Source organism: Brassica napus, chromosome A7 (assembly GCF_020379485.1).
Source record: "Brassica napus cultivar Da-Ae chromosome A7, Da-Ae, whole genome shotgun sequence".
Lineage (NCBI taxonomy): Eukaryota > Viridiplantae > Streptophyta > Magnoliopsida > Brassicales > Brassicaceae > Brassica > Brassica napus.
In genome coordinates, this window is record NC_063440.1 from 13,136,399 (window position 1) to 13,161,976 (window position 25,578).

At 35.3% G+C, this 25,578-nt stretch overlaps 5 protein-coding genes, 1 long non-coding RNA gene and 1 other non-coding gene across 7 annotated transcripts; 4 read left to right on the top strand and 3 right to left on the bottom strand.

The window, feature by feature from the left end:
• Positions 1–1,056: 1,056 nt before the first annotated feature.
• Positions 1,057–2,623, bottom strand: LOC111200535. Its single transcript, XR_002654184.2, has 2 exons — positions 1,568–2,623; positions 1,057–1,250 (listed from the first exon to the last, which is right to left on the bottom strand). It is a non-coding gene; the product is annotated as an uncharacterized LOC111200535 (long non-coding RNA).
• Positions 2,624–3,948: 1,325 nt separating this feature from the next.
• LOC106356428 lies at positions 3,949–5,270 on the top strand. Its single transcript, XM_013796186.3, has 6 exons — positions 3,949–4,078; positions 4,174–4,272; positions 4,343–4,481; positions 4,561–4,683; positions 4,767–4,857; positions 4,959–5,270. The coding sequence occupies exons 2-6, from the start codon at positions 4,196–4,198 to the stop codon at positions 5,099–5,101; spliced, it is 573 nt and encodes a 190-aa protein (XP_013651640.1). The 5' UTR covers positions 3,949–4,078; positions 4,174–4,195; the 3' UTR covers positions 5,102–5,270.
• A 986-nt stretch (positions 5,271–6,256) lies between these two features.
• Positions 6,257–8,504, top strand: LOC106356429 (RNA-binding protein 24). Its single transcript, XM_013796187.3, has 5 exons — positions 6,257–6,827; positions 7,044–7,179; positions 7,268–7,361; positions 7,759–7,801; positions 7,895–8,504. The coding sequence occupies exons 1-5, from the start codon at positions 6,651–6,653 to the stop codon at positions 8,168–8,170; spliced, it is 726 nt and encodes a 241-aa protein (XP_013651641.1). The 5' UTR covers positions 6,257–6,650; the 3' UTR covers positions 8,171–8,504.
• Positions 8,505–10,378: 1,874 nt separating this feature from the next.
• Positions 10,379–13,009, top strand: LOC106355252 (increased DNA methylation 3). The gene is made up of 3 exons (XM_013795232.3): positions 10,379–10,867; positions 11,368–12,512; positions 12,584–13,009. Exons 2-3 carry the CDS (start codon positions 11,378–11,380, stop codon positions 12,829–12,831), a joined length of 1,383 nt encoding a protein of 460 aa, XP_013650686.1. The 5' UTR covers positions 10,379–10,867; positions 11,368–11,377; the 3' UTR covers positions 12,832–13,009.
• A 104-nt stretch (positions 13,010–13,113) lies between these two features.
• LOC106356430 (cysteine protease XCP2-like) lies at positions 13,114–14,651 on the bottom strand. The gene is made up of 3 exons (XM_013796188.3): positions 14,143–14,651; positions 13,577–13,953; positions 13,114–13,499 (listed from the first exon to the last, which is right to left on the bottom strand). The coding sequence occupies exons 1-3, from the start codon at positions 14,609–14,611 to the stop codon at positions 13,284–13,286; spliced, it is 1,062 nt and encodes a 353-aa protein (XP_013651642.1). The 5' UTR covers positions 14,612–14,651; the 3' UTR covers positions 13,114–13,283.
• Positions 14,652–16,609: 1,958 nt separating this feature from the next.
• On the top strand, positions 16,610–16,681 carry TRNAW-CCA. The gene has a single exon. It is a non-coding gene; the product is annotated as a tRNA-Trp (tRNA).
• A 2,287-nt stretch (positions 16,682–18,968) lies between these two features.
• LOC106358211 (RING-H2 finger protein ATL80-like) lies at positions 18,969–20,722 on the bottom strand. Its single transcript, XM_048736794.1, has 2 exons — positions 20,613–20,722; positions 18,969–19,727 (listed from the first exon to the last, which is right to left on the bottom strand). The coding sequence occupies exon 2, from the start codon at positions 19,698–19,700 to the stop codon at positions 19,110–19,112; it is 591 nt and encodes a 196-aa protein (XP_048592751.1). The 5' UTR covers positions 19,701–19,727; positions 20,613–20,722; the 3' UTR covers positions 18,969–19,109.
• Between the last annotated feature and the right edge of the window lie 4,856 nt (positions 20,723–25,578).

A 25,578-nucleotide genomic window follows, 5' to 3' on the forward strand; every position in this document is an offset into this window, starting at 1 on the left:
TTAATTTTAAGAATAGAAAGTCACAATTGAGTTCCAAAAATGATGTGGCCTTAAATAGGTCGATGAACAAGACATGCTGAGAAACAACATGGTCAGCGACAGAGAGACACTTGAGTTAGTAGGGTTGTCGTCTTTGAAGGAGGAGATATTAGTGCCGTTAAAATCGCTGCAGATGAAAATGGTGGCAGAGAGAAAAATACAGAATTGGTCGTCAATGGATGAGATGAATCGGTGGTTTCAATTATTGCATCATGATAATGTATTGTTTGAGTGTGTGATCTTGCGATTTTAGTGACAAAGAGGAAGCAGCAAAGGAAGAAGTGGTAGGCGGAGTGAAAATAAGTTTATATGTGGCGATTTTTTTCTTTTAAAAAGAAAAGGACATGACTTTAGTGTTTGTTATTATTAGTTACTAGGTGCGGAGATTCCGTGCAAGCGCGGGGCTGGTTACTTTGGATATCGGTGGGGCGGTATGATTTACGGGATGTTGGTGTTGTTTAAGATTTGTGCAAATTAAAGAATAAAATTTATCGGAAGTAAGACAACAAAATTGATCCTAGCGTTTGACGATTAACTCAAGTTAGAGACATCTCCCAAAACAGAAGGAAAATTCAAAAAGTATAATTAAGGTAAAATATAGAGAATGTAAAAAAGGCCTAAACATGAAACAGAGAGCGTGGAACAACGGAAAGAGAAAGAGAAGAAGATGAAGAAGCTTACGTCATGTATATGAAATTAAAAAGACAGATATTGTGACAGCGCAGCACCAACTTATTTGGGGGTCCATATAAAGTTATCAACTCTGTATATATCCGTTGTTTGAATAAATACTCAAAGTTTCAAACTACTTGCATTACAATATTATTTTATTTTTTCAAAATACACATTGTTTGCTAGTACTTGTTAGGTAGCTCAAAGACCGTAGTAGCATATATTAAAGCTACACTAATCTTCATCGCTAAGATCACACATTGTCTACATCCTCAACGTTAGGATATTCCAAGTAACACTTCTCCTCGTCTTCCTCGTCACGGGTTCCATCTTCATCTTGTAAACTCCAAGTAACCATCTTCCAAAACGCATCACTCCACTTCTCTTCCCTCTTCAGGCTTAGCGGTGGTCTGTGATAAAATCCAGCCGTTGGATTGAAACAGAGCTCTTATATTGGCTTTGTGGCTCATAAGAGTTTCAAGAATGGTGAAACTGGAAGCATCGTGGCGAGTGGCTCCCCTTCTAAGGAGATCTGCCCCCTGTGTGAAATAGTTTAACAAAACATAAAGATTAAAATAGTTTAACAAAACATAAACGACGGTTGACGTTTTTACATTATGAAAAAGTAATTGTGGGTTTAAAATGTTTGGGCTCAAATTATGTTGGACTCTATGTCTAAAACATGATTTGAACTTAAAAACTGAAAAAAAAAAAAACGTTAGGTTATCTTTCTTTCTTTTTTTCTCCGTCGTCGGGACAGCATCACCTGTGTGATCCCTGGCATGATTAGAGCTTAAGTTTGTGAGATTGTGGAGCGATAATAGTGTGATGCGTTATTGAAGAGGAGTTTACTTACATCAGTTAGGCTTCGTCCGCATCATTCCATTGTCGTTGGTCCTCGGGTGCTTCGTCGTCGTCGGAATCTGCAAAAGAAAAGGTTTTAATTTGTTAAGTAAGATGTCTTTTATTTCTTTTAGATTCGGTTGCTAAAAACATAATTCATTCAGTTTTCCTGTTTTGTTTGGAGATTGCAGGGATGAAACCGTAGATCACAGAATCCTGTAAGAAAAACAGAGAAAAATCATTAGTTGTTCATAAAAAAAATCCATAGACAAAACCAAAACAAAAAGATGAAGACACGTTTCATATATGAACAAAGAGTAAGCAAAGCAGAGTTAAAGTGATAAAAAATAAGTTAGAAACAATCATCACCAGTTCATCAAAGAGGAGAATGGTGATGCCCATAAACTCTCCATTCTTGTTAATGTTCCTGGAATCCTAGAATCGGATGAGCCGACCAACAATGGACTGAGTGGACCTTCCAAGGCGGATAGAGTTGAAGGTGGAGTAGGGAACGGCGGCTGAAGCGGCTGGAGCAGCTAGATAAGTCATTTTCGTGACGGATGTGAGAAAGTAAAGCGATCGGAAAACTGAGAAAGAAAAGTTCGAGACAAGATGGAGCTTTTACCTCGAGAGATTCTATATATATGAGAGCTCTGAAGGCGTTAGAGGAGAAATTAAGCGTTTGGTAGGCGCAAAACGTGCGTAGAGCCTTAAAGATCGACCATAATAGCTCATTTACGAAAGGAGAATCGCAAGCGACGAAGGAGATGGTAAAGATGGCGGCTTCCCTAATCTTCTTAGCTTTGTCCATATCACCATTTTGGGCAGATACAAAGTCTAATAAACAGAAAATCAATAAGCCTAAAGCCCACTTTTTGTCGAAGTCCATTCGTTACCTATCAATTAAAACAAAAAGAGGTGGGGTCCACAATGTTATATTAGTTTTCGACCTTTATAATATATATTAGTTTCGACCATCAATGTACAAAGCATCCTTTAGTGCAATGGTATAGTTGTGGGTGCTTATATCTCAATAACCCGGGTTCGAGCTACATATTTGACATTTTTTCACACTTTTAAAAAGTGGGACCCACATACTGCTGACGTGTCGCATCAAGAGGAGAGAAACTCTCCTATTATATAATAGATTATTTGGTTATCTTGGATTACTACTTGATTGATTTTAATTCATTTAATCAGTTTTGGTTATTGCTAGGTTAATGTTGGTTATTACTTGTTAGTTTTGTAATGGATAAAATTTTGGATAACAAGTTAAAATAAAATAAATATAAAATCGATTCAAAAACATGAATACAGACTCGAAATATACCTGAAATACTTTAAACTAACCCGATTCGATACATACCTAAGAATTTACAGGTTTTTATAATTGTAGACTGAATAAACTTATATTTGGAAAGAATCGACACAAATGCGAACATAAAATGTTTAGAAATCGGTGAAGAACAAAGGAATTAGGGTGGGAAATGTATGAACCGAGAAAATGAGAGGCAAAGAAATAAAGCTTTTGTGGGAAAATAACAAAAAAAAATGGAAACGATATCTTTTTGTTTGAAATATGCAAAGTGATAGTGAATCGAGTTTACGTGGACCTAATCCGGTTTCTAAAATAAAAATTTGGCCTGGTATATTTTGTTTTGTTTTAATGTGGCCCAATCATACTTACTAATTATTAGCCTAACCCAATATGTATTTATCTTTTGTATATTGGGAATTTTCATTTTATGTTGAAAAAATATGTACAAATTCAAAATTCTGATAATTAAGGTCATTTAATTTTTGAAAGATATATAAATATTTTTCACTGATAAGTTAGTAAAAGAATATGGGAAATACTTTTATTTGGATGACTTGAATATATATATATATATATATATAAATCAGTCCCATAAATAATTAAATAAGTTTAGTTCTATAATTTTAATTACAACTGTTCTCCGTCCAATGCATGGATGATTATATAAATAATCCAAATTTGTATATATAAAAAACAAGCCGATCATATTTAAAGTTTTACATTTGTCAAAACCATATGTTATGTATTTTAATTTTATAAATTTAAATTTATGAAAACCATATATTATGTATTTCAATTTTATAAATTCATTTCGCGCAAGACGCGAGTCTTATTCTAGTAAACGTATATTTGGAAAGAATCGACACAAATGTGAACATAAAAATGTTTAGAAATCGGAAAATCCAGACCTTGATCGGAATCCGATCCAAAGACCTGAATGCCAGACGTAGATTTGACAGTCAAGATATGTTGTTACTTCATTTTCATTTTGTCTAAGCTTTTATATGAAACTCACCTAACGGCTATCCAATTAAGAATCTAAGCCCATTAACAAGTATAAGCCCAAGAAAAAGATACAAGCCCATTAAGAGCATCTCCGCTATCAATATCGTCGACGACGATTTCGAACGGTCGCTCGCCTAGAATCAACCTCCGAGCTCGACTTTCCAAGGGAATCCTTCATCTCCGGCGAGAATCTGATAACTGGTAAGTCGATTCAGTTCGAATGAAGCCTTATCTTCTCACTTGAGAACACGAAGCTGACACTTTAAATAGCTTAATCGAATCGATTCTTCTTTCAGGACTTGAGCCATCGCGCGTAGGATGATCGATAGAGAATGCTATTTGCTCTTCTGTATCATTATATTCATGATTGCTGTGCCTTGCTATACCCATGAAAGGTAGTTAGTGTTCTTAGAATTACTCTTTAGTTCTTTATTGATACAATGGAAATGATGTTAATTTTTTTAGGTTTGATGGAAAAACTTTATATGCTGGGAAGGAGCTGTGGAAGGAGACTCTGCCATTACAATCTGGATCTCGTGTTTACAAATTAGAAGGGATTAAATCAAATTCTTGGTATGAAGTCAAGATCTCGTACCCAGCTTCTGTATGTCACAATCTTGCTTTTTGGAAACTTTTGATTCTTGTGATTGTTGAAAGTCTCATCTTTTGTTAAATGGTTAAAGATCCCGGCTCTGTTCTCTCTGCAACTGTTGAGGAATGGTGAAGTGGGGTTGAAGGTTAACCAGATGAGGAGACTACTCAACACTGAGAAGTTGATCTTCAAGTCCGAAAGTTTTGAAAACAAGGTATTTGTAAGCATCTTCAGTCAATGTGTTCTTTAACTTGTGAAGAAGCATGACCCCAAGTCCTTCTTGTTTTTCTGATGTAGGAGGGATTGCATGTTTTGGTGACGGTTGAACCTGAAGGAATCGTAGCTATACCTAATTTGAAAGAACGGTCGTTCATCATTTACAATATAGGCAAGCTTCTTTTCTCTTACTTACTATCTCATCAATCTTCTTCTTTATTACAACGTAAAAGCTTGTAGTGAGTTAGGTGCTTCGTTCTCTCATGGTGACAGTTTGTGAAGAACAGCTATTAGGCATCGCATACTCATGCTGGTCAGTGGTGGTTTTAGTAGTATTGTGTCTGGTGGTTGCGCTGATTCTTCCCCGGTTTCTTCCATCTTATCTTCTAATCAAAGATGGAGATCGTGACCGTTAATAATATCTAGAGGTAGGGATTAACAGCTTGTTTCTCTTTACATATATGTTTGTTACCTCTGGTAGCTTCTCGATGCTTATTCATCCAATTCGGTTTGGATTCAGTTGTATTATATTGGAGGTGTTTTGGATAATTTGACTCTGAATAATTCGACATGTTTTTTGAGTAATTTTATGAAATTCTGTTTATCCAACTAGATACCCAAACAACGTTAAAGGATTTAAAAATCTATTAAGAAAAACGTATATAAATAAAAGCAATTTATGGGTAACTTGAATGTTACTCACACAAACGCAAATGGATATAAATGATTATTTGTTTTAATTATAAGTTTATGTCCAAAGATAGGCCCAGGCCATTCAACTTTCTATATATTATTCATGCATTACGTTAAGTAAGGCAAGGGATCCATAAACCTTAACCTATACGAAATTCAACCACTTTGGCTATATTCATGAGACCAAATCCTCTCTCGTTTTCTTATGTAATTTGTAATAAATAAATCTAATTTAGTTAGTTTATACATATATTTTACAATTATAACCACGTGCTAGTGGTCGGGTGATAGCATGAAGTTCAACGTCGCTAAGTGAACTGAGTTCGAATCCGACTACTTCAGATATTCCTAATACGTGGCTACTAGTGATTTAACATTTCCTCGCCGGAGAGCGGTTTACTGTTTTTTTTTAGTTTACAATTATTTAGATGTGAAAAAGACACATAACCAGTGCCCAGAAAAGTCCTTTTCTCAACTTTAATATAGTTTAGTAGGGTCGATGGTACTGCTCATAAGGCTTATCCATTTCAGTTGCCATCCAACATTCCCCAAGATTAAAAAGTAGTATGTAAGTACAACATTGTGTATCGTTAGCCCTTTTATAAAAAAAACAACTGTGTATTATCTTTAGGGTGTTAGATTAATTTGAAGGAGAAAAAGATTATACTACCATTGTACGTAATTAATAGAACAAATTAAGATACATGGAAACATAAGTTATTTCGCGGTAACTTTACAGTTTTACACAGTTGATAATTTGCTTTAAACGACAAAGTCACGAGGGAACACATACTCTGTTCTGTAATTACAGCGCTAATTACATAAACTAGTAAATACTAAATAGTAGTATATGATTTGAGCGGGACCCATTGTTATGAGAGCTAAGAAGAACCAACTGTCTCTCTCTCTAATCACGCATCATAACCAACTTCTTCTCCAGCATCATCATCAATGTACAATTTCCATTCATCTCATCTTCCTGGCCTATCTTTCAAAAGTTTACAACCCATTTTATTTTCCCCTAACTTCTTTCTAATTTTCTGTTACTTTTTTTCCCGGGAAATTTTATCTCTCTTTTTTTTTGTTTCTCTGTCATGATCATTACTTGTTAGGTTTCGTTCGTTTTCCCTTTTCCTTTCCTTCTTCCCATCGCAGACCTAAGTAAACCCTAGAATCTCGTCTTCACTTTAACAAAGGTTTTAATCATTCAAAAACTATGTCTAGGGTTTACTGGGTCAAGTTTTAGAATCGCTCCTTGTCTTCTCTAATCATATGGCGTACTCGTACTCTCCTTTTGGTGATACAACCTTCACCAAGGTCTTCGTTGGTGGCCTTGCCTGGGAGACTCAGAGCGGCACTCTTCTTCGCCATTTCGAACCCTATGGTGCGATCCTTGAGGCGGTCGTTATTTACGATAACAACACTGGTCGATCCAAAGGCTACGGCTTTGTGAGTCTTCTATCTTATTCATCAAGTTGGTTTATTGCTGAACAAACATCCTCTGCTTCCATGGATTCGTTAGGCTTAGGATCCTAAAATGCTGGTTTTTCTGAAACCTCTCTAGCCACCTTTGCTACTTTTTGGGTATTCTAGTTTATTATATTCATGGTTGTTGAATGACTCAGTCCTCTGTTTTTTTTATTTGTATGGAGGATTTTTTTTTAGGTGACTTTCCGAGATCCAGAGGCTGCTAGGAGAGCATGTGTTGACCCAGCACCTATTATAGATGGCAGGCGTGCAAATTGTAATCTAGCTTCCCTTGGGAGACCTCGGCTTCCCATGCAATATTCGGTGATACCTGGTCAGTCTTGCTTCACTATTCATTTATTTTTTTTTTCTTGCATAAATTCCTGAGACCTTTATATTACTTTTTTTTTTTTGTTCGTTAGGACGGATGAGACCTGCTTCCCCATATGTTGGAGGACATCCGTATCAGCAACCAGTTGCTTATAGCTACCAGCAAGGAGTTATGTACCCTTATGGGTGAGTTATGCTATTGAGAGTGTTTACAGAATCACCTTGCTACTGTACATATATGCTGTGAAGAGATAATCAGTTGTAATGTATACTTGCTAGTCCATTTATGTTGTGTTAGTAATACAAAAATAGTTCCAGTGGATCTCAGTTTGTTTTGGACAGGCAAGGTCATGGAATGTATTTGGACTTTGATAAGGCCAAAATGAAGTTCAGGAGTGAACATTTGGGAATGGATGGACATATAGGCTTATTTTCTCCTAGTTTAGTATATATTATTTTCTTTGTGCATTGTAATTTAGCCATTTGTTTTATAACCACTACCCTTCTTTATATTTTCTTTTGAATGTCTAGCAATGATTTTACTTCGCCTGTTTCTAATTTTTATGTTTCCGTGTTCTCTCAGGGCTACACCATATGGACCTGAGTACATTTACTCACAGTCTCATGTAAGCTTCTGAAATTTTTAGTCTCTTATTGGTTTACTTAGGCATTCAAAACTATTTTGACTAACTCATGTCTTCTCTTCATGGTTATTATAGGGCTTGTATGGTCCTTACACTGGGCAACAACAGTACCTTCAGGTTTATGGAGTACCTGGGGCTGTTAACTCACCTGGCTACCAATATGGGCAATTTAGTCAAAACATCCCCGCTGGTCACAATTATACAGCGGTACAGGGCTATTCAGTTCCAGGAAGTCATATTCAATCTCCCTACCCTTCAGTTATAGCAGGTCCTTCCCCAACACAGTCCCATATTATTGTTCAGACTTCTCAACATATGCAAAGAAGCAGTTCTGATCAAACAACAGGGTGAAAGCAATACATAAAAGAATCATAATCTGATTCTTTTGAACTAGTCTTGCTACTAGACACTTTCTAAGGCACAGGACTGTTGATAAGAAGATTGTTACTGGTTAGTGTAGCTTTCTATGCCCTCTTGAGTCGAGTCCTCTGCATTGTAAATAAGATTAATGTCTACTGAGCTCACTTACTTGTTCTCTGTGCATATATATTTAGCTCCAGGGGCTCTTCTCTTTCCATATCTGTACAGAACAGTTCCTAGACTGAGAAATTGTTATTTCAGCGTGTGTGCATATTATCTGTACAGAACAGTTCCTAGACCTTATTGTTACCAATTTTTGCTTGAATTTATTGGAGAGAAGATCCCACATCGAATATATGAAAGAGACTTGAGTAATATATAAGGGACTTGGATCAATCCACTAATTGCCAATTGGTTTTAAGTTGGAAGCCCAAGAAACTTATCATAGTATCAGAGCGGGCCCAATACCCTGACCCATTAATCCGGCCCGGACAGTGGCCCGATCATCCCATTAGCTGATGGCCCATAGAAGGCTCAGTTCCGCCGAGATCGCTAGAAAATAAAAAGCATGATTTCGGAGGGGGTATGATGGATTCTGCGAGATTAATGGTTATACGCACCATTATCTCGAGGGAGGGTATTGGAGAGAAGATCCCACATCGAATATATATGAAAGGGACTTGAGTAATATATAAGGGACTTGGATCAATACACTAATTGCCAATTAGTTTTAAGTTGGAAGTCCAAGAAACTTATCAGAATTTCCTCTGTTTTTCTCCTCCATTATTCTTGTTAAAATCATTTCGTTGACTACATGCTAAACTTGTTTGGGAGAAGAAAGACTAGAGTTAGTTAAACCCATTATCAAATAAACCATTTTTACAAGATAAACCTTTTGTTTTGAGTTACCATTGTTTTTCCCTCTCTCAAGATAATTGCACTTCATCGTTGGACCCATCAAATCTTACAAGCATCAACAAAAACTTAACATCCATGCATCTTCATCATTTTGGATTTTACTGTATTGTTTTATAAAATATTAATCGATCGAAAGGGGTTTAGAGAAATTAGACTATGCGAATATTTAAATGTCAAATGAATATCAAGGTAATGGCAAAGTAATGATGTTTTGATACCGACTCTGAAGATCCAAATTTGTACAATCATCGTGGTAATATTTTATGTTTCCATATTCCTGCCACTACCTCTTTTTATATTTCTTGTTTGTCATCCTATTTATTTTCAACCCAAGAGTATTATAAAAAACATCAAAAAATTCCTACGTTTACAAACATTCTTTAGACTTTGTAGCAAAACACCCATTAGAAAATGACTTAAATATCTGAGGCTTAGTACATCATTTAACTAAAATTTTAGTGATACACCATTCATTACAAAATTCTTTTTAATGATTGGCATATATTTGTTTAAAAAATTTGAGTGATTTTTAATTAATAAAAATATATTTATTTTGTTAGTAGATTTTAACACTATTTTTAATGTTTTTAACCCAGACCGGACCAACAGCCGGACCGAATTAAACCGCGAAACAGAGACCAATCCAAATTGGATTAATAGCAAAACCAACTAAAGTTAAACCAGTTAAAAGTCAGTATTAAACCGTTAAAAATTCGAAACTGACAATCCAATGAACCGGTCAAGTCAAGGTTCGTAAACCAAAATTTTGTTGATAAAATACCTAACTTTTTTCTTTTAAAGTAAAAATAAAGTTTGTAAAAATTAATAAAGCAACGCCGTAACTAGTTTTTTTGCAACTCACAAATCTCAAGATTCAAACCATAATCTTCGCGTCTAGATATTGTTTATTTATACTTCTCATTTTATTTAAATATTATTACATGACACTTATGTTGAAGATTTTAATAATTCAAACATTAAAGTTCATGAAATTCTAAATTTGTATAAAAGAAAATGCATTGTACTTACTTTTGCTTCTCATTACACGAACAAAAAAAAACATATTTTACATGAATTGTTTTAAAGGTAAAGAAGATTTGGAGTGATGATAACCTCGAGAACAAAGTTTAAATGTATTTTTCTTATTAATTTTTTATTTTAACAATTAAATTATTTTATAAATTTTTATTAAATTTTTATTTTTTTTAAGAAAAAGTTTGGTTACAGAATTTTTTATTTAATATGATTTTTTTGTAAAGAATATATATATTATTTATAAAATATCATTAAATTAAATTTGGTCGAACCTAATTGAATCCGATCGAACGATATTGACCCATGACCAAAAAAGTTTTCAGTTTAGTTACAGGTCCAGTTTTTAAAATATTGCTATTTTTCTTATATATATATAATTTAAAATATTTTAATTATATACTCTGTAACAAAACTATTTTCTTATATTTTGAAGAAAAGACAAATAAAACATTTGGGGCCTCGTTCATTTTTATAAAAGCCCAAAAAGTTACAAAAACGCCGGCACGTGGTAACTCAGGTGACAGGTGATGGCTCCAATTGGGGCTGTTATCTGGGTCCCACGTGGGAACCCACGTGTAAGAAAGCAAAGGAAGCCCCCATCATCCTCTTCGCGTTTTCCTTCCCCTAACCAAAACTCCGTGCTTGCACCAAACAAATCTCTTCTCCCCCTCCTCCTAAACTGTGTGTAGACTCTCTCTCTCTCTCTCATTACAGCAAAACAAAGATTCTTTAATCGTAAGTTTTTTCGATTTCTTCTCTTCTCGTTTTCAGTTGCAATGTTGCTTAATTTCTGATACCTATGGATGCTTGGTAAGGTTTCAATCGCAACAAAAAATAAGAGGATCGGTTCTGGAAATAGAGAGTACAGATGGTTTCCTCTTTGGATTTGATTTGAGTTAAAAAAAAAAACAAAAATGTTGCGAATCCTTGAACTACCACTTTGTAAACAATGAGTAACTAGCTAGTTTCATGCATGACTTGACCTTTTGTGATTATGCTATTTTCTGGGTAGAAATCTGGTGGTTTTCTGAAGTGCACAACACAATGCCGCAAATTGTATTATTAGCTTCCTCTTAAAAAACATGATTAGAGATTGTTCAAAGAATAGGGAGGGACCCAAATGGTGGATCTTGAAAAAAGGGCTAGGAATGTATTAATCTGTCAATTTTTGAGATTTTCATATTTATTTTCCCTTGGCATGTTTTTATACTTTCTATTCATTTCCAATATTGCAGGTTCATTGACATGAGTCTGTGTAGCGACGGATTATCAAGCGATCCCTACTTCTTGGTTAATTTCATAATGAGCCATTATATAGGTCCTGACGTGTTTTCAGATATCCCAAGATGCTCTGCTTCTCAAAGACTATCAAAACGCTTGCCTCCTTACACCCCCAAGCAAATCGGATCCTCCTCTCTAACCGTTGCTCAGCTACAGAACTTGTACTATTACGTTCTCAGAAACGCTAGCTCCTCCCTCCTCCTTCATCCTGACATGGTTCTTATGTACCTCAAGGGTTATCTACCTATGGAGCCAAGCGGAGAGCTTCATCAGTTCACTCATTATTTCCCTACGAGTCTCCACCCGCAGAAAAGGTATTCCCCGAGTCTCGAGATTGTCAAGGGCATTGTTGTTATTGATGATCCTGCTCTTGCGTTTATAAGAGAGGGAGAGGTCCAGAGATTCAGATGCTTGTCACGTTTGGATGATCTTAGAATAGATAGGGTCGTGTCTTTGGCTCCTCGACCTGTCAAGCTTCTGGATGAAAACCGAGGAACCGAGCAGGAGTGTTTAAGTAATGGAGAAGTGACATCAAATGGTCTTGTCAGTGACCAAGAACTTCAAGACACTAGCAAAAGAAAGAAAGTGGAGGAAGCAGTTGCTGTTGATGCTGTTTGTGTAAACAGTGATCATATCCCAGAAGGACTATCAGGAGACATACCACAGAGAAAGGGAACGGAGCAGGAGGAAGCGATGTCCAATGGACTTGTCACTAACCAAGAATGTAACTCATCTGCTGAGCCTCTAGAAACATGCAAGAGGAAGAAAGATGAAGAAGAAGCAGTTTCTGCTCAAGCTTCTTGTGGTGTCATCAGCAAGACCCCAGAAAGATTTCGAGAGACTTACAAGAGAAGACGGTTCAAAAACTCATCAACAACAGCAACAAACAACAAGAATGGAGAAACTCTTATGGAAAGAGACAAAACAGATCCGCCACTTGTAATTGTTCCTCCTGAGATGAAGGAATGTGATGAAGAACCAACGGTTGTAACTAAAGGAACAGCAAGTAGAGGAACATCCATTGGTGTTGTCGACATTGGCGTCAACAACGTTGCTTACTTTTTCCAGGTGGCTCTGCCCGGTGTCAGCAAAGAGAACGGTATTTATATTCATCTCTGCTACCTGTTTCCATAGTTCTCATTGTGATTAACACATGGTGTCTTTGTGCAGATAAGTTCAGCTGTGAGATTAAATCAGATGGAAAGGTTATAATTGAGGGATCAACCACAATAGGACAGAAGACGGTAGAGAGGCATTCTCGTGTTTTCAAGATGAATAGCCGGACGCTGTGGCCTCCTGGACCGTTCAAGCTGTCCTTTAACCTCCCAGGACCAGTTGATCCGCGGTTTGTCTCTCCTAACTTCAGATCAGATGGTATCTTCGAGGCTGTAGTTATCAGACAGAAAGACACTATCTAGACCAGAGGTTCCTTCAAGCTAAGTAACAGGATCTCTGTAAATCTTTTTGTGAATGGGATATAGAAGCTAGGCCCAATCAAACAGACATCTCTCTCAATTTTTTGGACATGAAGCTGTTGCTTTTTTGCTAACTAGGGTTGTTACTAGTTAACTCTTTCCACTATTGATCCCACAATGTTTTCATGTTACTCTCACCGAAGCACTAGGGTTGTTACTAGTTAACTCTTAACCTGTGAATAAAACCAAACCAAATGGCTAAGGATGATGCTGGAAGATACATAATTGCTTCAGACATGACAGCTAGTTTTTGTTATTCTTAGAAAACTTATTATTGCCAATAGGTGTTACAACATTTCTATTCAATAATCAAAAGTGGAAACAATCCAAATTACAGTTTCATGATATAACATTCATATTGATATGATCAAATGAAGATAAAGAAAGTGATCTCATCACTTAGTTTTGGTGGGGAAAGAAGCCATCTTGTTGATTCCACAGAGACCCTCAGGTTTACCAGTGTTCCTCTTCATCCTAATGTAACCTTTCTCTCCCCACTTTGGTCCCCAAGAATTCTTCACTATGATGTAATCCGAACCCTTGCTTGATCCGTACCCAACCGCAGCCACACCATGATCCAAATCCACCCCGCACCGCCCATCAAAGACACCCTTCACATACCAAAACACAGTCAAGAATCTATTTTTCAATCATTTTCTTGATTATGGGTTTAGTAATATGTACTTACGCCGCTATAGAACTGGAACTCTCTACCAGAAGCATCAATGGCGACACTGAGAGGCTGATGAGCCAATGCCTTCAAGAGACTCTTCTCATCATTGGTAGGTACATCTTGGTGCCCATTGATAGTCACCATTTCAGATTCATCCTTTTGCGTCTCGCAGGTTCCTTCTTCCATGGAGTAAGGATAGTCCTCTTCCTTGCGAAGACCACCGTTCTTGACAATGTAGTCAAAAGCATAGTCCATGAGACCACCGTTGCAGCCATTGTTGTAGGTTGTGTCACAGTCTATGAGTTCTTGTTCTGATAATGTTGTCAAGTTTCCTGTCACAATCTTGTTTATACCTTCCACTGCAGCCACGGTCGAAAACGCCCAACAACTTCCTATAAAACATTAAAGAACAAAATCAAAAATCGAGACATTAATCCAGAGGTCACTAGTTCAACTGGAAAGGACTGGTCATTGTGTCAAAGGTCTTTAGTTTGAGTGATCCCTAGAACGAACCTCCTCTTGTTAAAAAAAACAAATAAAAACCTTTGTAATATACATAAGAGTCCAAGATTTGAGATTACCGCAAGAGCCTTGATTCTTGACATAGCTAACGGCTCCTTTCTTTCTCCAGTCAACAGATTTAGGCAAAGACTCAACGTCTTTATAAGCGAACTCTTGGTAAGATCTTTCATCATCATCGCGTCTCACTATATCAGTCTTGAGTCCCAAGTACTTGTTCTTGAACTCTTGGTGGCTCAAATCCGCAAACTCGTTGAGACCAAGCCAGTAGCTTTTGGCTTTCTTGTTAGTCTCATCGATGTGCTTTAGGTTATCCTTGAAAACTTCGAACCTACGAAACTTCTCTTCAACGGTTTCGTAAGCTTTCTCGAAGTTAGAGAGCCAGTTTTCGAAGAGTTCGATGAGTTTGTCATGAGACTCTAAATCCTCGGGGGCATATCCAACGATGGAAAAGTCGTGGGAAGCAGCGAAAGAGAAGGATAGTGATGCAGCGGTTAAGGCGAGAAGAAAACAGACGATTCTTGTAGCCATTTGGGTAATTCAAAGTTTGTAATTTGTTAGTTGATAGAGTTGTAAGAGAAGGGTTGGTTTATATAGGTTCAAGTTTTTGATAGAGGTTAGTCTCTTTGCTTTAGAGTGAAGTTGTCTGAATCTCAATCTTGTATAAAGTCCGTATCTTTAAGCTTGGTTTTGTTTTCCCTGAGGTTACTTTCACTCCAAGTAATAATTGTATATGTTTCTTGAAAATCCTCAAGTTCGGCCACTTAAACTCATACTAGGCCCACATATTTGGAGGTGGTTAATCTGGATCTTGCGGCCCACAATCACTAACCCTCTTTCCTGATGCTATCCTCAAATTCATAGGACATTAGATTACATACAGTGAAGTGTTTTTGTAAGATATTATCCTGTACAGAACAAAGTTTGACCTGTCAATCCAACAAGGTATCTGATAAGTGATAAAAAGTCAGGAGGATCAATATCTTCATACCAAAAACTTATTTTATTTTGATGACCACTAACCACTCAGTATAAAGTAAATAAGCATCATATTGTTCATAAAACATGAATCATGTAAAGTTCAATATGAAAACTCACTGGCTATATCTTTACAAGGTCATCTACTTGTATAAACGATGTAGAGACAATATATAATAAGCATCATATATTTTTCATAGACACATGAATGATGTAAAAGTTCAATTTGAAAAACTCATTGGTCTTATATTTTTACAAGGACATCTACTTTTTTAATGATCAGCATTTACGCTGCGGTTTGCGTGATATTGTGGATCTTTGTTTACATGAAAGTCCCCGAGACTAGAGGTATGCCTTCGGAGGTTATCACATTCTACTTTGCCTTTGGAGCTCAAGCTCAAGCTTTCCAAGGATATATATATATATATATATATATAATCTTTGTACCTAAAAGATTTTCTTCATCTCCTGAGCTACCTTTATTTGGTTTCTCTTTTTTATTCCTTTGTTTTGTTATCGAAATTAATCTAATAACCGAGACTTGTGGTCCAGTGGTAATTAACTCAAATACGGTGAAGCCACCTAAGTTCGAGTCTCTGCTATCGGAGGATTAAAATTTTGGCATTACCAGGCACATAGGACCAACACGTGCGCCAATAACGTAGGCTGCTAACACATGGTTAGTTTGGACCCACTTCGGTGGAGTCAGAATACCCATGTATAATTCAGAAAAAAAAAAATTAATCTAATAATTACTCAGTTTTCTCTCTTGCTTCGGCGCATTTTAGATTCAAACTCCTTATCTCTCCACGGAAAAACAAATGGGATCCCAAAACAAATACAAAAAAATAGATTTAGGGTAATATCTCCAGTTTCTTGGGACGCAAGTTTGATTCTCAAGGCTTATATTTACAAAAGTTAGAGTTTAACTTTTTTACTTAGATTGTGTTTGCTTCATGCTAAACTCGAATCCGGAAAGGAACACCTTGCTTTTGGTACACATTGTTCTGAGCCAGGTATTGATCAATATCGCTAACCGTAGTTTCAAATGGATGGTTGGCTAGGATTTATCTGACTGTGTATATCTGCAGGATCAATATCAGGCGGCCGGTACTAAGTCTCATTCTCTGAGAACCGTTGGTCCTCTTCCATTGGTAAGCTCTAGACCTTCTTCTCTGATGAACCGGTTGTTCCTTCTCTGTAAGTGTGACCGGAGCTAGCCGATAAACTTTTCTGCGCATCTCTACAGTAGAGCTTCTTTTACCAACTTTAAGAAAATGGTTGTTGAATGGGTCTTCGTGTTTAATTAAAGAGCCTTTTAGATGATAAAGAAAATGGAAAAAACATCATGAGAGGTTAAACCAGAAGCAAAGCACATTCATCTAATTAAAAGTTAGGTACTTTTAGACTGAGAGTTAAAATCAAGATGAAAGAATGTTGGACTTCATACATACCTCTTCTCTCACCAGATCTCAGATTCTCAGCTAACCTTCTGTCACAACCTATCTAATTACATTATATATATGTATTGATTGCACTATCATAGCATGGGGATCCGTGGCGCAATGGTAGCGCGTCTGACTCCAGATCAGAAGGTTGCGTGTTCGATTCACGTCGGGTTCAAAATCCCGAAAATATTCGGCAATCCCCAAAATATTTTTTTGGTGGCCACTTGGTCGCGAGGTTGGGTCGTTAAAACTTAAAAGAATCCAAGAAAGAAGACCCAAATAGTTATTTGTTCCTCAAGTCAAAAAACAAAATGCTCTGACGCAAAAACAATGTCTACTGATGCTTTTTTCTTTCACACCATTATCAATATTCGCAGCACTTTTATAATCATTCATAAGCGATCAATTAAACTGTATATATATAAGGCGAAATCATCGGACCACACACTAGTAATGAAACTTTCTAGTTGTGCAAAAAGGTCAACAGTCAATACAAACTGCAGAGTTTGATGGATTCCTTGCTATTTTGGAATTTAAATCTGTTTTATATGCATGTATGTTTATGTTTATATACACACACATGTAAACACTGGATATAAAATTCAACCTTTGCATATAAATCACTTCGAAATCAAATTTAGACACTTTACATGTTATTTTATATAATATAGAGGCCTAAATTTATATAAGCAAGCACACTGGTGTAAGAATATTAGCTAGACATGAAATACTGTTTTATCTCATTTTTCTCCTTTTTTTTAAAAAATACTATATATATATATATATATATATATATATATATCTTTAGCAAAAATTTATTCCACGACACCCATTTTAAAAAAGCTGTATTATATTCAGTAATGCACATTATAGCGCATAACATATACGTGGGAATCTCCAGTCTCATTGGTAAACTTTACCTCTCATCATTTTAGTATGCGAATTTATAGTCCATCAACAAAACATAAAGCATCTCCTCTCCACTTTATGTTCTACGTACTTCTCTTTGAAGGTCATGAGATCATTTATTTTTGTTGCGACTCTTGGTCCCGTCGGGGCAGCTAAAAGCTTTAAAAATGTGAGAATACACGTCCATGGCATGTCTAATACATGCATCAGTTATACTTTGTACGTAATGTTATCGTTAGTCATAATGATAACAGTGTAATTTTTAAACCCTTCAAAAATGACCTTATCAGTTATCAACAATATATTTCTTTTATTGAGGATGATTTTTATGTTTTGTGATAGTTTTTTTTATTTCACTGTCCACTAAATTGAACTTTAGATTAATGGTCATAAGTTTTTGTTGAACATCAGGTTAATGGTCATAAGTTTTTGTTGAACATCAGGTTAATGGTCATAATTTTCTGTCGAATTAAAATATAAATACGTATATAATATGATTAGTAGCACTAAGCACAAAGACGCACTTTCCGAGTGGAAATATTGCTTGTGATTTGTATGGTGGACCAGCCGTCGTATTTTACTTCAATGGCTCCCCTGATAAACGAATAATAATCATTCTAACTAAATCACTCAATTTTTAACACACAAAATTAAACTAAACCATCAAATTTTGAATATGTACAATTACATACACAAAATTAAACTAGACCATCAAATTTTAAATATGTACAATTACTTTCTTTCAACATTGACCTAAACTAACACATATTAAGTTACAAAAAATAAAAATAGAAACTCTAAAACATATTATACAGGATACGGCAATCTATTTGTTAGGTCGAAACTCAAAAAGGTAGAAGAGAACACCAAAATAATTTCTTGCAGTCATCTTGACTCTTTTAGTTATATACTAACTGTACTAACCTAATACTAATATCTCCAATTGATGTATATATTCCAACAGTCATTTTGACTCACGTTTTTCATTATAAAATTCACTACAGTATATTAATTTGCTTCCTAAAATTCTATAACCCCTAAAAGTAGTTGAAGAAACACGGTATTTATTTATTTTTGCTTTATAAATAAAATAACATGGAAAGGTAAAACTCAGCCTATACATTACATACCATTTGTAGCGCAGACACTGGTCAGATTTCCTTTTCCATTTATTAGAGAATATTCCATAGTTAGCAGGAAATTATAAAACTCAAGTAACCAACTGACTAAATAGTCTCTTGGTGCTCTATTTAAACAGAGGTATTCAAATGGTTTTTTGTGTGGGTGTATTCAAATGATTAATTATTGCATTCAGGCTTTATAGTGTTTAACCAAGTTTAACACTATAGCTACTGGTTAAAGCCAGTGAGTAATTTGTTGGATACAACATTATCTATTAACTGTGTTTAGGACATTTTCATATATCAAGATACACATCTCCTGTAAACTATAATATATGTTCAGTTACAAATAAAAAGACTATAATATATGTTAAAACTGGAAAATATAGTATTGAAATATTTCGGATGCTTCTCTAATGCTTAAACTAGAAATTAACAGAGAGAAAAACATTTCATAAAACATTTACAAATTATAATTAACATGTACATTAAGAGAATAAAAACATTTTCCTGTAAAAATAATCTGCTTAAAAATTATAGAGACATCTAAATACGAAAACGAAATAAAAAAAATCAAGGCAAGTAGGAATCGGGAACATCTTCGCCTTGCTTAATTCGGATCTCAATTTCGGGTTCGGAGCTAGAGCTACCGGGCAGACCGCCACACTTATGACACCTGGCAACCACCAAGATCTGACGGCATGAAGGACAAGATGAATGAGACCCGAGCCACGTGTCAATGCAAGACACGTGGAATCCATGACCACACTGCGGTAGTACACGGAGCTCGTCGCCGTTGGAGAACTCCGTCAGACAGATCGCGCACTCGGCGAACTTCTCCGACGACGGCGAGTCCGGCGAGAAAGTGAGCTTCGGTAGAGATTGGAGTACTTTCTTCTTCAGTCCTTTGTTCGCCGCTGCTACCGGCGGTGGAGGAGATTGACCGGAACCGCCTTGAGATCCGGCGTCGGTTCGGTTACCGGCGGCGAGACGACGGAGCCAGACGCATCGAGTAACGGCAAGAAGACCGAAAATGCAAACCATGGCGCAGAGCAGAGCAGCGAGGGTGACGACGAGATCGGAAGTCACAGCGGCGGTGGAGGGATCCTGTACCGGCGACGGAGAGTTAGATTCAGCGAGAAGACGGAAGAGAAGGCGAGCCATTTCGAGCGAGAGAGAAGAGTTATGGGTAGAGATGTCAAATGGGCTGTCCCCACTGGACATGTCCAAATGGACAAATCAGTTTATTGGACATTATTTTTTTTAAGTCCAAATTATACCAAGTTCAAATTGTCCAGACCAAATTGGACCATTCCAAATGGGCATTCCGCGGAGTCCAATTAAAAAATCAGTGTTAACATACAAAAATTCATATTTAATATATTATTATGTGTTGTAGAATTCAAAAGCATAGATACGATTTTGGCGGGAAATCTCGATTTACGGTTTTGGAGGAAAATCTCGATTTTACGGTTTTGGCGGGAAATCTCGATTTTATAGTTTTGGCGAGAAATCTTGATTTTACGGTTTTGGCGGAAAATCTCGATTTTACGGTTTTGACAGAAAAGTATATCTACAGTTTTGGCGGAAAATCTCGATTTTACAGTTTTGGCGAAAAAATCTCGATTTATGGATTTGGCGGGAAAACTCGATTTATGGTTTTGGCGAAAAAACTTGAAAATTCAATTTTACGGTTTTGGCGGAAAAACTAGATTTACAGTTTTGGCGGGAAATTTCGATTTTACGGTTTTGGCGGAAAACGAGATTTTACGGGTTTAACGTAAAAATGTGATTTTACGGTTTTGGCAAGAAAACGTTATTCCACGGTTTTAACGGGAAAATATGATTTACGGTTTTGACGGAAAACATGATTTTTACTCAAATACATTAACCCTAAATATTTTAAAATTTTGGGCCGTCCATGTCCATCTGGATTTGTCCATTTGGATATGGGTGTATTTGGGCCTCGTCCATTTGCACAAAACAAAATTATGGTCAAATATGGGTATGTCCATATTGGTTTGGACATGGGCTACCCATGGACAGCATGCCCATTTGACATCCCTAGTTATGGGTTCGTTTGAGAATATAGAGAAAAAGGAAGGACTTTGATTTGAGTCTGAGGCAGGCGAAGAGGAGCAGAGCAGAGCATAACTTTATAGAGCAGAGACTTCTCCTGGTCTTATATCGCTGTCGGTTTAAGGTTCCTTTGGTCATTTTCAGTTTTTAAATTAATTATTATTCTTTGGTAGTTGATAGTTACACTCCGAGACTCACGAAGAAAATATTGTTTATTTTAGCGATTGTCTTTAAAAGTAAAACTCAAAAACATTTGTTTAAAAGACTAAAATTTATATACAAATTTTTACAATATAATATTTTACTAACAAATTTTAGTTTGTAATGTTTTATCAACCAGCCAACTACATAAAACCGAACGTGGAAGTTTTTTTCATAATCTACATATGAATACTAATAAATTAGTCACTTATGGTCAGTACACAGTTGTTATCTTTAAAATTATTCATCAGCTAATGAATCAAACTCTAATTTATTAATATGAACAAATGTGTGTTGCTGGTCAATATTTATTTTAAAACTATTTTAAACAGGAAAACAAGTCTATATTAGTAGTTTTGTAAAACGGGAAAAAAATATTGACACTAGTATATCATCTTTAGATCATTTATTCAGTCTATTAAAAAATTGTTGTACATATTAGTATGTACGAAATTGTATGACTAGTGGTGTGAGTGTGACCATATTTATTGTAATACATGTAGGAGGTGTTTTTCTGTTGTTGGAAAATTGGAACAATAACCGAAGATTTTTTATCACTTAATAATTGTCTGCCTTTGACTAGTGAAGATCACTCACATAGTCACAGAAACATGACAAAGTAATTGTTAATTGTTTGATTCAATTAAACAAGTGTTTTTATATTCATTAATCAAATTGAGATTAAACAATGCAATTACTTTAGCTAATATCGTTATAATAGACGAATCACATATGTTTATTTTTATTATTACGACCGAATTTGGATTTTTTTGTTGGTCATGGTCCATTCAAAGTACAAAGGTGAATGTTCTCTTGACCAAAAAGTATTATAAATAAAAATCCATGGATGGTTGTAAAATGCTACGGCTATGCATAATGCAGAAAAAAGTTTTATAAGAAGGTTGGGTCTTTGTGAAGATCAGAGATGCCATTGGTAAAGAAAGGCATTGCTATGTGTTATTAGATGCTTAATTAACTCGAACCGTCCATAGTAAGATCCGACAGTTTGCATTCAAGAAACTTTTTAATGTCTTAGTGTATAAACATTTTCTTAATATGGACTTTAGTTAGGTTAAACTAATTATTCGATAGTTTAAGTATCTTCCCAATTGATGGTTTTGGTAGTAGAGAACTTCATGACGACTCTCCTTGTACGCTGAGGAATATAATCGATTCTTAATCGTTAATGCTAGATGATTAATGTTCGCAAACCCCCAAAATATAGATATTTTTGTTATAGAAAATATCTTAAGCTCTCTAATAAAGACAACTTTCAATGTAATTACTTCATTTTAATCCTAAGTTTTTAAAGAGATGTATATCTTTTATAGCCTATACCCAAAGGAGAAACAAAGCATGGAGAGGAAACATTAATACGTTTAGGGAAAACACATTCTGCTATCAGCCTATCACTGCACACACAAACTAGACACATGTCGATATGAGAAAATGAAGATTGCGTAAGCAGTTTAAGTAACACAAAACCCTATATAATATTTTTCATAATACAAATTAGTGATTAGAGATGACTACACTTAGAAGTGATATGAAATAGTGATAAGAAGGGGCCGGCGTACTTTAAAAGAATGGTGACATATTTTATTACAAGTTTATATGATTTGAGCTGAATTATATGTTGTGGAGATATTTATAATAATGACAAAAAACATTTATGTGAAGAATCGTGCCAGAATCGGCCAAGTATATGGTCGTCCTCGTGTTACTTGGTGTTTAAAAACTTTTTCTCAACGATGAAGATACATATAACTTAACTTCAAAATAACAGGTGTAACACTCAACGATTTGGTGAAGAAAGTGGAGAGACACTCGTCAAATTTTCGTTTAAAGGGTTTTTAGTTCAGATTTTATATACGTATTTGTCATTGTATAGAACATTAGTACTTTCTACAAAATCTTGTTATGCAAACAATAGAAACACCTTAAATGCAATATACATTTGAAGCTTACAATTAATTAGCTAACCGGAGCTTCTAGCTCTAGTGGTAAAGAGCTTACATCTGTGAGTACCGCCATCTGGGTTCGAATCCCGGCCACTGGAGAATTAACATTTCGGCATCGCCAGGGATAGAGGACCAACACGTGGCAACACGTGACTAGTCTGGATCACTTATGTGAGACCATGATACCTCTGTATAATTCAAAAAAAAAAAATTAGCTAGTATGTGAGGAGGAACGCGTGAACTTAGAAGTTTCTAAACATAGTAACTCGATAAGAATTAAAATTAGTATTAATTTTCTGGTGGACTCTTTCTCTTCTCAGTGCACTCTCCACTTCCTGTATTTCTCACCGCCCATTTCTTCTTTCTCCACACATGCTCTACCTTTCTATCGTTAAATTTATTAATTCTGGATAATAAATAGGAAGATCACATCTAAACATGTCACTATACAAATCGTTTTTGCAGACCATATTTAAATGATTATGGGTAAGTCCAAAATCATCTCCCATTACTAGTATATAGTCAAAAGTCAAGGAGGAAACTTCTTTCCTCCACTAATCAATCAATTGCGAGTTTGAAAAATAATGCAGCCTCGAGGAAGATGCATAGAAATTAACCAAATTCAATCAAAAGTGGGGACGAGATTGCTCTATGGCACATCTTCGGTTGATGACAATGACTTTGGCAATTTCCCACGTCTAATGCAATCAACTTTTCAAAATGGCCTCGAGTAACTTTTCAGAATAATAGACCCGACTATGTTGGAACTAAACCGTTGCTTAAGGCTTAATGTGCATATATTTCACGTGGAGTTTTAAGTGAAAGCCGCCAAAAGAATCAGTAATATGTGAATTTCGTTAATGTTTATTCGATGACGTACTGTTGATGATATTGAAAACCATGATTTTGGATTCTTGGTCCTCGTTGTTTATATTGAAATATACATGACCTTAATTTGATTACGATCATTTTTTTTTTAACTAAAGGCTCTTTGATTACGATCATCAGAAGCAAATCTTTAAAGATCAAGTTACTCTTCACCTATATGGGTGGGAGTCGTGGAACTTTGTCGTCGATCTAATAATACTGATGGTGATGTTCATGTCTTATTATAGCCAGCGTCCAATCTCGAAGTCAACCGAAACAAGATGCAAACCGAACTATAGCGTCTGTGAGAGACAACCGGATAGAATATTCAGGTTTCTTTGGAGCCATCTGATTATTTAGCTACAACTCTAGCATTTTATGTCTATGAAGTTTATTTTTTTTTAAGTTTTAAACATTTCTTAGACTGTGGTGGCATGTGCATCAGAAGCAAATCTTCAAAGATCAAGATCTTCTTCACCTTTGTGTGTGGGACTCTGTTGTCGATTTGACACTGATGCTAACGTTCGGGGCTCATAAATGTTTCCTCCACAAACACATACGCGGGGAACCTCTACAATTTTAGTCGTGCTACTGAACAAATGGTACGAACTTAACTCAATTATTATTCCAAAAAACTATTTGAACTTTTTAAAACGTTCATAAATTTATATTGACTCTAACATAAATTAGTCAACCGTTAACGAGATAAAACGACGTTATTTTGATATACGGAAAAAATGTCAAATTTCGAACCCAACAATTTTAGTCGTGTCAAATACGACCCAAACAAATGGTCAGTGCCAATTACGACGTCAATTCAATTATAATTAAAAGAACTACCTAAGCTTCTTAAAACATGCCTAAATATACATTGACTCTAACAGAAGTTAGTCAACCGTCAACAAAATAAGAAAGCGTCATTTTGGTAGATATATATATATATATATATATATATATATATTAAATATGTTTATTTCAGGACACAAACCCATGTCGATACATTTTTAAAAGGGCACACTAACAACTTAACTAAAGTAACTATTTGAAATATTATTACATATTTATATAGACTAATATTCCTTTTCATGTTATCCAATTTAAAACTTTGGTGATTATTTTTATATATTTTAGTTATTTTTTAATATGTCTAATATTTTGAACATGATATCTTAGTGAAAGAAAGGTAAAAGGCTTCTATAACATTTTTGAACAACAGATCACAAATATATAATACTACCTTTGAAAAAGAAAAAAAATCTACTTAAGTTTAAAAATTAAAAGTAATTCATATAAGAAAATTTTATAAATAGCTTCAAGGTTATAAGTATATTTAATATCATATAATTATAAATATTTTATTATTTACATTTTAGTAATATATAAGTTTATTAAAGATATAATAAGTAATATCGAAGTTTTAAATTGGATAAGATGAAGAAGAATAGTAGTTTATAAAATTTCAAATTTGTAGTAATATTTCAAAAAGTTACTTTAGTCTAGTTGTTGGTGTGTCCTTTCGAAAGGGTATTACATCACAGGTTCGAAATGAACATATATTAAAAAATATAAATCAAAATGATGTTGTTTTATCTTGTAATGGTTGACTAACTTTTGTTAGAATCAATGTATATTTAGGCACCTTTTAAGAAGTTCACGTATTTTTTTTAAATTATAATTGAGTTGATGTCGTAATTGGCACTGAATATTTGTTCGGGTTATATTAGGCACAACTGAAATTGTTAAGGTCGAAATTGGCTCTTTTCTCGTATAACAAAACAACGTCGTTTTATCTTGTTAACGGTTGACTAACTTCTTATACACGTTTTAAGAAGTTTGGATAGTTTTCTGAATAATAATTGAGTTGAAGTCATATTTGACACTAAATATTTGTTCGGACTGTATTTAGCACGACTGAAATTGTTGGGGTCGAAATA

Coding starts and splice junctions, on each gene's coding strand:
- LOC106356428 (XM_013796186.3), top strand. CDS start 4,196: ATGATCGATAGAGAATGCTATTTGCTCTTCTGTATCATTATATTCATG. Junction 4,273..4,342: donor CCTTGCTATACCCATGAAAG/GTAGTTAGTGTT, acceptor TAATTTTTTTAG/GTTTGATGGAAAAACTTTAT. Junction 4,684..4,766: donor CCGAAAGTTTTGAAAACAAG/GTATTTGTAAGC, acceptor TTTCTGATGTAG/GAGGGATTGCATGTTTTGGT.
- LOC106356429 (XM_013796187.3), top strand. CDS start 6,651: ATGGCGTACTCGTACTCTCCTTTTGGTGATACAACCTTCACCAAGGTC. Junction 6,828..7,043: donor GATCCAAAGGCTACGGCTTT/GTGAGTCTTCTA, acceptor ATTTTTTTTTAG/GTGACTTTCCGAGATCCAGA. Junction 7,362..7,758: donor GGAGTTATGTACCCTTATGG/GTGAGTTATGCT, acceptor GTGTTCTCTCAG/GGCTACACCATATGGACCTG.
- LOC106355252 (XM_013795232.3), top strand. CDS start 11,378: ATGAGTCTGTGTAGCGACGGATTATCAAGCGATCCCTACTTCTTGGTT. Junction 12,513..12,583: donor CGGTGTCAGCAAAGAGAACG/GTATTTATATTC, acceptor GTCTTTGTGCAG/ATAAGTTCAGCTGTGAGATT.
- LOC106356430 (XM_013796188.3), bottom strand. CDS start 14,611: ATGGCTACAAGAATCGTCTGTTTTCTTCTCGCCTTAACCGCTGCATCA. Junction 13,954..14,142: donor CAAGAATCAAGGCTCTTGCG/GTAATCTCAAAT, acceptor AATGTTTTATAG/GAAGTTGTTGGGCGTTTTCG. Junction 13,500..13,576: donor AGTTCCAGTTCTATAGCGGC/GTAAGTACATAT, acceptor TGGTATGTGAAG/GGTGTCTTTGATGGGCGGTG.
- LOC106358211 (XM_048736794.1), bottom strand. CDS start 19,700: ATGGCTCGCCTTCTCTTCCGTCTTCTCGCTGAATCTAACTCTCCGTCG.